This window comes from Triticum urartu, chromosome 3A (assembly GCF_056163025.1).
Source record: "Triticum urartu cultivar PI428250 chromosome 3A, HENAU_Tu73, whole genome shotgun sequence".
Classification (NCBI taxonomy): domain Eukaryota; kingdom Viridiplantae; phylum Streptophyta; class Magnoliopsida; order Poales; family Poaceae; genus Triticum; species Triticum urartu.
The window spans coordinates 744,927,671-744,937,916 of NC_141875.1; the positions used below are offsets into that span (position 1 = coordinate 744,927,671).

A 10,246-nucleotide genomic window follows, 5' to 3' on the forward strand; every position below is an offset into this window, starting at 1 on the left:
CCGTCATCACGCCGTCGTGCTAACGGAACTCTCCCTCGAAGCTCTGTGAAGAACACAAGAAGGGACTATAGTAAAGAAGACAAGAAGGGACTACAGCTGTAGGTAAATTCATGCGGAGTCTGGAAGTAGGAGCGATATTTATGGTAAAATCTAAAGTCCAATGTACATGGAGGTTTGATGCATGGATGAATCAAAGTTGCTAGTATTAGCCAAGGTGGAGTTTATTGGAATTGTGTTAAATATTTTGTACAAGATAGGTTACAGTTGGACTTGGAGTAGTACGGTGTGTAGATAGGGTATGTTGTAGTGTCCCAGTAAGACTCTTATATTCTAGACCTCTTATATAATGTGGGGATAGACACACGATTTAACCTATGCAAACATAATAGCATAGTCATGCAGGGGGAGGAGCTTCCATAGTAGGGTATTGTAGTGTTGTCGTGGGGAGGAGCCTCTATAGTCATGCCCGGGGATGTTGTCATGTTGGTGATACTCATTAATAGATATCGGTGTTGTGCCTCGTGTGACTGCTTGTTCATTGGTGGATCGACTACGTGCCTCGGATTATTCTAAAATTAAGGTCAGACCACAGCCTCCTTTCTAAAAATAAGAATTAAGCACATCCCTAAGAAAGAAGAGGTTGTTGATGGCAAAAGGATTGCAACCCGGGAAATTATGATGGCATCCTTGCTTGCAAAATTCTTTCATTAGAAGAATAGGCCTTCGATTATCCTGGCGCTGCTAGTTCTTCCGATTTCTTTTTCATCTTAGTCTCAGCTTTGGCAAATTATATATAAATTTTCGAAATAAACAAAAGGTGTTAGAACCGATAGATCTCGAGTGTGATAAGAGAATCAAAATTGCATCCTTTTTCCCTAGAAAATAGAATGGCATATACATGCCCCACACTTTACAACATATCGGCATGGCTCACACTCTTGGTAGAGTGGAAAACAAAGGCAAATAAATGTTGTGTAAGCTACTAGCATGGGTACTGCACAATCGCTCGTCCGGGAGAACCGGCGACATCGCTCCTAGGATGGTCCTAGCGCCTTCAGCTTCTGCATTTACACATTCAATGAGTGAGTGAAGTCTGTCAGTATGTGTACCAGCAGTTTATTCTACGTTGTGGAAGCTATGAGTTAGCATTCTTGATATTTGCTCAGGTAGCTCTGTTTGTATTGATCCATAGGATTTGGTGAAAAGGTTGGAGAACAATGAGACATTATAAGACTACACAGAAAAGGCTTACCGAAATAAACTGTGGAGGATTATCGATGCTAGAGGACCCGAGGACGATTTCTCTCTTCAACTTCATGGTTAGCTTGTGCGCCACCCTTAGCTAATCCATCGAAATATAAGATCGATGAGAACATAGAATTTATGTAGTATGAATGAGAGTTAACAGATATCTAAAGGACATACTTCAGATCGGGTTGCTCCACCAACGATGAAGACAAATATTCGGTTGCCTAGCCTCTTGAAATCACCTGATGCGTGTCTCAACACGGAAGAGTCGCTGCAAATCAAATATATGGTCATGATAAGGAAGCAGCTAGATCGTGTGGAACCAATCAGAGCGGTTGTTCTTGGAAAGTTTTGTATGGCCCAAGGGATCACATGGAAAACTATCTTCAGTGAATACCTTGATTGACTATCATCAGAGTTACGGCCTTTAGCCCATTGTGGTGTGCGCCGTGATCTCCTAGACATGGGCTGTGGATTTTGTGCTGGTTTTGGCGCCGATGCACTTTCTCCGGCCCCTTGAGAAGTAGAACTTGGTTGACTTAAAGATGGGTATTCGTTTAGAGGTAATTCACCTTTGCTCAGTTTCTCGACCAGCTCCTGTTGAAAGACCATGGAACTTCAGTCATTTACTATTTTGAATCACAAATGGACATAACAACACTCGTGTCCAACAGCAGTTCAATCAAAATCAGTCGTACTACACTTGTCTAGTTCAGTTTGTTCTGAAACTTATTTGATCAAGAGAATGAAGACCACATCTTAAAGACCACTTAAATTTTGGAACTGTGTTTATTTTACTTCTAGCAAATGTTAATCGCAGCATCATATGAGATAATTATTGACCACGTAAAGCACATCGAATAAAATAGATAGGCAGATATTTCGTTAAGAAAAGGGGACTTTACTAGTACTATATTACTATCACGTGCCTCCATAAGTGGGAAAAAACGTGATAACGCCCAGCCTTCCTCACCATCCTGCCGCTCTGTCCGAACACCAGTATTTTTTTTCTGATGTGGAAATTAAAACCATGTTAGTTCAAGGGAAGGAAGTAGAAGTTTCAGCTGAAACCATGACTTCACCTTTTGGGCATCAAATTTGAGAGAGAAACCACCATCCCGTGCTGCCTTTTTTGCATCTGAACTAACCAAGTATCTTAAGCTGTTTATGGCCTTCATATCATCTGATGGCAGTTTCGCTAGCTGCAAAGACGATAAATTAGCTCACCATATCACGTAGACATGAATAACCAAAATTGTCAACCCAAATGGCACTGTAACCACTAGCTTAGATGACATCGTCCATACTCAAGCTCCATTGGGCACAGCATACAGGCTTATCTCAAGTTGGCTTATTGGTTTTTCCATACGTAGCAAAAGAAAAAAACATGCTTTAAAGCTGGGTTAGGTGAAGCCATCTTATAAGTCACTTCTCACTAGTGAGTACTCTATGCTTCCATGCAATTCTTTGTTTTTTTGGAATGTTGGCAGGAGAGCTGCCAAATTCATTGATCAGAAGAGGTATTACAAGTAACACCCTCAAAGGAGGAATGCACCACATAAGATAAGTGCTAAAAAAGAAGAAAGAGAGGGTTGCTCGGTTTATCAAGGAAAACCAGGCGAAAACCTAAGCAGCGCCAAGCACCACAAAACATACAACACGCCAGAAAGGCAAACACCCCACAACATGCCCGGTCGGGCACTTGAGCGCCTCCGCTGCTACCAAAGTGCACACCGAAAACCGTCATGTCAATCCAGGCTGCCACAAGCATCTCCACAAAACTCGACGACATCAAAGAGGAACGCCATGTCCGAAAGAGCAAACATATGCCGCTTCAATCCCACGAGATTGGCAGACATAACTTGCCTGGCACACCGTGCATGTGACGGGTGCTTCTGCTGCTTTCACGAAGATGTCACATAAGCCGTCGCCAACCACCTCCACGAGCACTTAGTCCCTCTGACCGAGTCTAGCTCCAAGACAATGTCCTCAAGAGGAAACACGATGCCGGCCATAGCCAATGGCGTCGTCATCATCCGACCCAGGAGACCGGATCTAGGGTTTCCCCCGAAGCATGTCAAGCAAGGGAAGGAGAGGACTGCAACATCGATGGCTCCAACAAGGGGACGGAGCCCGTAGGCACCGCCATCGACGGCTCCGGCCGCAGCCGGAGTACGGCTTTCGCCGGCAGCCTCACCCATCCAAACCCACGACCCAGCCAGCTCTTCCAGCAGATCACTTCCATGGCGCCCGAGCGCTGCTACACATCTCACCCCTAGGCCGCGCCCACAGGAGGTCGCCGGCCGGCCACCCCGCCAGATCTGCACCGGGGAAGCCCAACACGCGAATAGGTCCGTCCAGATCGGGAATGCCACCTGCTCGCCACGCCCAGGAGATCAGATCTCCCGCAACTCCCGCACATGCCATTGCGTTGTGCTGACACGCAGCCCCGCACCCAGAGGACAGTCCTACCCCCGCCGCGACCGCGGCGCACCAGATCCGCGGGAGCCCGCATGGCGCCGGCCAACGCGGAAACGGCGACCCTCCACCGAGCGCGAGCCGCCCAGCCTCCAACGCATCAGGGCGCGACGCCCAGCCACCAGAGCGCGCCGCGCTGCAATCGCGCCCGACCGCGCCGCGCTGCACTCGCGCCCGACCACGCCGCTCGCGCTCCTCGGCCCAGTTGAGCAGCCCCGCGCAGCTCATGCTCCAGGCGAGAGGGAAGAAGAGGTCCGCCGCCGCCGACGCCGCGCGGGCTTTGCCCGGCGGCGCTCGCCGGCGGCGGCGGCAGGGAGCGGTTCTTGGTTGTGCGGGCCGCCCCGCGGGGGAGCGACACGGGGCCGGGAAAAAAGTAACTCTCATCTGTCGCGCTTCCATGCAATTCTAACTAGTGAAAGGAGAGGTTTACTTCCTATGTTCTGGTGTACCTTTTGCATAATTTGTGCACCCTACCTAATGTTTGCCTTGGACCTGCCTAAGTGGGTGATCAAAGCTATATATATAAGAGAAGAAGGGGGTTTCTATGGAAAGGCCGTGATCAAGTTAATGGAGGTAATTTTCTTGTTTGATGGGAGCGTGTTCAGCGACTCCTCCAGTATTGTGGTGAGGGTGCTAGGCCGTGTATTTGGTTAGTGTTACAGGGAGTTACTTCTGGTGGTTAGCTGGTGCTTCAGCCCTCCACAGGCTACTCGTCAGCTCAGTTATCCCTCGCACCTAGGTCGGTATGTGTTTGGTTGAATTTCTTTTGTTCATGGCGAGTCTGTAATTCAACATCTCTGGGAGTTAGCCTGCTAGCCTCTCATTTTTCCATTTTGTCCCTTCTTGATGAAATCACACATGACTCTCCTGCGACGTTCGAGATTATTATGCCACTCATAAGCCATAATTCCAGCAATGCAAAATTTAACGTGAAGTACCTGCATCAACTTGTCCCCTTTGTCACCTTCAAACTTGTCGGGACATACAATTGCATAGATAATCATCAATCTCAGTTTGTTCTCTTCACTCAAATTCTGGGCAATAGAACAAATATTCATGTCAAACCAAGCATAATACTGTACTGATAGAGCCAAGCATAACGCTTTACAAACCTGCTTTGACCTGAGCATATTGATCACCTCCTTTGCTCCTGCATCTCCAAAAACCAGATCCTGCTCCAACTGCCCAAGGTCACGGAGCCCGTAATCCCTGATGCACCTGTTTATTTTACCTGCAATCTGAGCAAAAGAAGAAGAGCTCAAACAAAACTAGTGGAATTTATATCACTTTGAAGTTAGAAATCAAGCTCAGTAGAAGATATATTTTACGACAAAAGGCATATGCCATAAAGACTGAAGATACGAGTACATATAAAGGTGATAGGGATGCTTTTAAACAACAGCTACTTGTCTTGAACTATATGTTAAGCTTAGGTCACTAAGCTCATTTATATTAAATATTGGTACTGGCAGAGGCTGCAGAGTTACATTACACGCTAGATAACTCCTCATCTATTCAACATACTATGCAATAGATCTAAGAACCGTATTTGAGTGGTCCATTTAACTTGCATTCACCAGTAAGATGACATCTCGTTTTCACATTTTATAGACATGTATTTCAATAAAAAAATAGTTAATTATGTCTGGTAAAGATAAACAAAATAAGAAAAACATAAAACTTGCAAGGAAAGTGATATGTAAACAATCACTTACATCTATATGGAGGGTCAATTTATCAACTTGCTCACCATACTGTGGCAAAGCTTGAACAATCTTTTGCAGATCCGTGGTTGAGATTTCACCACCATCTCTAATTGAGAACGAAAATATTGTAAGCATGTATGCTTTTTTAAATTAATCATACGTATTTGATATACCTCTATATCAAAATATATAGGTTACGTAGTTTTTCATTTCAAAGGATTTTCATACTAGTCTTCCAGATTCCAAATAAAATCAGTTGTTCAGACAAGAATGGTATATCATAGTAAAATATACATCAAAATATGCCAGTTCAACAACTAACTACGTTGAAGGTAACTTATAGCATGATTGCATCAGCAATCTAGACTGAGTGGCGGCACCAGACATGTTCTATGTAGTCAGTTGACTACATAGGGTTTTGCCAAAAACAACACATACAGGAAGAAATCATGCAAAATTTGATAAGAAATTGACATAAAAGTATGTATTTGACATCAGAACTTTGAAGTTCTCGCTTCGCCACGGTTTAGAGTAGAATGGTAATTTTTCGAATAAATAACAATCTAGAATGGAAAAAACACCAATGCACAAGCATCTTCTACCATACCATAGCGCACTCCACTCTCTGTTAAAACATATACAGTTTTATTTCTTTCAGAACAAGGAAATATCAAGCACCTTGAATGAAGTTGTGCTGCTTTATTCTTTGAAACAAAGGTATTCATCTTCTCATACAACCTCTCACTAGCCTGGCATTCAAGTTAGTATTATAGAGCATAGGTAAAAATATAGCTCGGCAATCTTAAATACCAACAAGACTCACATCAGCTATGTGAATATGTCGAAGCTCTATCCAGAGAGGATCTTGATCCTCCAATAAAGCTTCTTTCTTTTCAGGTTCTGAATCCTCTTTTGATACCTTCCAACAGAAAAGTAAATCAACGAATAGGGCAAGTGAAGATAACGTGTGGCTGGTACATAATGTTATATCAAGAAATACCTCGTATATGTATTTGTTGCCATCCATTTCGAGTAGATCATGGCACATTGCGTCATAGGTCCATTCATGAATAACAGGTGCTATCTTCGCAATCATATTAAATTGTTGTAAGTTGTATGAAACAGTTATTTGTTGTACTTGCAAAATAAACAAACAATTAAACCCTTCTAATGAAAAATGTAAATTATGCTTTAGCACCTGATCTATAGGTCTGTCCAGAACAAGCAATTCACATGTCTCCTTCTGGGGAAATTCTGGAATTGTTGACTTATATTTTGACACGATTTCCCAAGTAGCGTTAGCCAGCCATTTTGGAACCATGTCAAATTTTGGTGCTGTTGATGGGTCTGCACTTTTGGGTGCTCGATACCGCACAGTAGGAAATTCCTGTAAGCGCCAGATTAGCTTCTGTGTTTGCACTAACGATGTTATAGTCCATTGACCACACAATATAAAACAAGGATAGATATCAAGAAGACTCTATTCATGTCTAGAATAGGAGATGTTCAAAACTGTAGCCTGTAGATCACCAGTAAATACTGTGATAGGTAAAATGGTCAGTTGTCAAACAGCCGGTCACAAGAAGACATTTTAAGAGACTAACAATAATCAAGACCTCATATTCCACTGAGATATTTGTTTCATGATGTTTATGAACACAACCATGTAATTTCCTTATCACTTTTATGTGGGTTCGAGACGAGGGATATTCAGGTTATGTACTTTGTGACCTGGGAAATAGGAGTGCAAAATTGGAAAGCAAAAAATATAAAGTGCCACCAACTTCTTTCAAACATTGAGCACATATTAAAACATTATACGGTCCCACTTGTAGCCGTGTCAATATCATCAGCAATAATCACTACACATGCTTCATTCAAAAACATAAGTTGGAAAGGTATCGATGCTATGCTGAAATTAAGCAGTTTTCTGATGATTTTGGACCGAGTTACCTTTTATGAAATGGCGCAGTAACTTAAGAACCCAGCATAAGAATATTTTTTTACTAATTACCACAGAGTGCATTAATAGATCAAAGCGAATGAAATTCCTTTACATACCTTCAATGATGCAAATGTGGTAGCTATGCGGCAAGCCATAGTGCTTATGGTGTCGTTGAATTTTTTCGAATTATGTTCATTTGCACCATATAAGTCAGTCAGTGCCATGTCATGGTCAGTTACAAACCCCTACAGATACGCCACCCATCATCATCAAAACTAAGGTTTCTAACATCAAATTAACGAATTAGAAACTAAATATGAAACTAGAAAAAAATAGTCAGAATGGCATGCAAGTACAAGTCTATTGAACAAATCCAGCGGACCTCATTTGTAATGCTTTCAACTTAAAATGAATTCATGAATATTCCCACCTTATGCTATCAAACTTTCGGTTCAAAGATGGACCAGTTAAATTTCCCTTCACTGTGTGAATTCAGTCAATACTAAATTTATATGTTGACCTAGAGCTACTCGTTAATATGGCTACCGCCTAAATTACAGTTGACTCTAACTTCTATACTTGACAATAACAAAAGAAAAGAAACATAACAATGTCCTAGGCAGCAATCATCCGAAGAAAGCAATGAGGTCATATAGGGCAAAGCTTATGGATACCTGCATGTCAATAGCAAAAAACTCCAAATTCATCTGCAATTAAATGGGACCACCGCATTAGAAAATCTATTGCTGAAGAACAGAACATTCAAAGGTATTCAAAACTTAACCTCTCTTAGTGCACCAATGCGTGGTATCACACTGCTGTCGTTCTTAATGTAAGTCACCAGATCCTTGGGAATTGGTGAACTGAAGAAGATGTATGCCCTAAAAGTTGAAAGTAAAACCTTTAACATGTATGTCAAAGTCTGTTTCATATGAAGCTTCTGCAAATGACAATCCAGCTGTGAATTAAAATCTTGGTTCAACATACTTCCTGTACAGTGGACATCTCCCAGACATGTCGGATAGAAGCATTATGACACTGCAGATCACCAAGCTTTCATATCAGAGGATCGTTTTCAGAGAATAGTTATATCAGTCATGGACTAGCAAAAGAGCTCCGAAAATAAGGAAGATTAACCAGCAAAAACTTCGTATTAAACAAGGCAGGAATGCATTCCTTTTATTTTGAGTTGGGATGCATAAAAATCTTGAAACATCAGAGTCACTAGAAGCATCAATTAAGGGACCAAAACTACAAGTATCTGTATTTGCAATTATGCTACGGTGCTTATAGAAAATGAAAGCCAGAAAGGTCAATTGCAATCAGTAATTACTTTTCTTTCAGTGGCTGTACAAAGTAGATTACATCCATTGAGGGCATCGGCTCCCTTCTCTTGAACAAATCTTCCACCACTGCAGGATAGGACAGTCAGGTCATTTAACTAGCTTACTTGGCCATAATGCCAATCAACCAGATTTATGGGCGTGATGTTGGCCGAATTGAAGACCTCCTAAAGGGTACCCTCGAAATAAAACAACATGGTATCCTCTGGACGTGCATTATCTGATAGCTCGAGCTCATCTGTACTTGGTGAACAGTAAAATCAGAATTTTTTAAAAAATATATGATTTTTTAAGCAAACAATGACATTTGATTTTTTTGCCTCGTCTTCCACAAATGTTATTCAGCGATGAAACTTTGCACGCATTAAAACCATTGGTCAAAGTTTGCCACAAAATAAATTCTGATTTTTTTCATTTGTTTCAGATTTTACTGTTCATACCAAGCTCATATGAGATCAGAGTTGAGAAGGACACTTTTGATATCCACCACCTGATGATTTCTGCTAAACGATCATATATCCAGGTTTGGGCAACTTACACGAAACCCCTGCATCAGTGATTTCTGCCATCTTGCAAGCATAACCCATGATCCTCACTGTAAATTTATCCATGATAAGAACCTGCGCAGAAGGCATGCTAAAAGATGTTACGTTTTATTCTTTTTGCCTCAAATTCCTGATAGGTAATAACCCTGTAACTGATTAAGAGGAGCTTAAACTGATCTTCAGATCCTCAAACAGTTGCCAATATCATCACATTACTCGGGAAGAATCGCACAAACATCTTGTTGAATAATGAAACGTCAGCGGTTATGAGCAGTTTAGAGAGGATCGTTGAGTGTATCCCTGTGGGAACTGAGGATGTACCTTCCACGCGCTCTTGTTTTCCTTGTCCTTGTCCGGCTTTAGCATATCCTTCAGTATCCCTGTGGAGAAAGCCATTAATGGAGCGAGAAGGATGGTGAGGGCACAGCACAGGAGAGAGGCGCTGGGTGCGTACGGTCGCGGCAGATGTTGCGGAAGATCCTGGGGTCCTCGCCCACGCCGTTGAAGTCCGCCCCGGACATCGACATCTCGCCGCCGCAGCCAAGTCGATCCGACCGACGACCTCCGCCAGCACCACGGCTACGACCTCCCTCGCCGGTCACCCGCACGTCGCCCTCACCTGCTCCTCTCCACCCCACGCACACGCATGCCGCATGCAGCTTATATCCTGATTTAGCCGGCCGGGAATGTCGATGAGCGCGTGGGGTGGAGGGGAGGGGAGGGGAGGGACGCGGGGTGCGTGGGGCCCGCAGGATGAACCGGGCCGCGGTTCCCAAGGGGAGAAGGAGAGGCCATAGTGCGGGGATAGCACACGAATCGTACCCCATGGGAGTCTCACGCACCCCAGCGAGAGGGCGCTAACCGATGAGAGAAAAATAATTAGAAAACGTTTATATCGATCACTACGGCGCTTACATAATTATTCTAGATTTAAATTAGTAATAATAAATTAGTAAACCGAATAGGAGCACGCTAGGCGCC

General features: G+C 43.1%; 1 protein-coding gene across 1 annotated transcript; it reads right to left on the reverse strand.

Moving 5' to 3' along the window:
- Positions 1–677: 677 nt before the first annotated feature.
- LOC125527514 (putative protein transport Sec1b) lies at positions 678–9,936 on the reverse strand. The gene is made up of 21 exons (XM_048692027.2): positions 9,720–9,936; positions 9,587–9,645; positions 9,259–9,340; positions 8,711–8,789; positions 8,365–8,415; positions 8,162–8,258; positions 8,052–8,084; positions 7,494–7,622; positions 6,631–6,819; positions 6,433–6,516; positions 6,256–6,351; positions 6,111–6,181; positions 5,442–5,538; positions 4,839–4,964; positions 4,665–4,760; positions 2,331–2,450; positions 2,178–2,258; positions 1,646–1,845; positions 1,426–1,519; positions 1,253–1,342; positions 678–1,061 (listed from the first exon to the last, which is right to left on the reverse strand). Exons 1-21 carry the CDS (start codon positions 9,790–9,792, stop codon positions 1,035–1,037), a joined length of 1,974 nt encoding a protein of 657 aa, XP_048547984.1. The 5' UTR covers positions 9,793–9,936; the 3' UTR covers positions 678–1,034.
- Between the last annotated feature and the right edge of the window lie 310 nt (positions 9,937–10,246).

What these genes read in the sequence shown, in the direction of transcription:
- LOC125527514 (XM_048692027.2), bottom strand. Translation starts at nt 9,792, where the DNA reads ATGTCGATGTCCGGGGCGGACTTCAACGGCGTGGGCGAGGACCCCAGG. An exon ending in AGATGTCCACTGTACAGGAA is followed by an intron (nt 8,259 to 8,364) that starts GTATGTTGAACC and finishes TTCAACTTTTAG; the next exon opens with GGCATACATCTTCTTCAGTT. An exon ending in CCACATTTGCATCATTGAAG is followed by an intron (nt 6,820 to 7,493) that starts GTATGTAAAGGA and finishes TGGCGCTTACAG; the next exon opens with GAATTTCCTACTGTGCGGTA.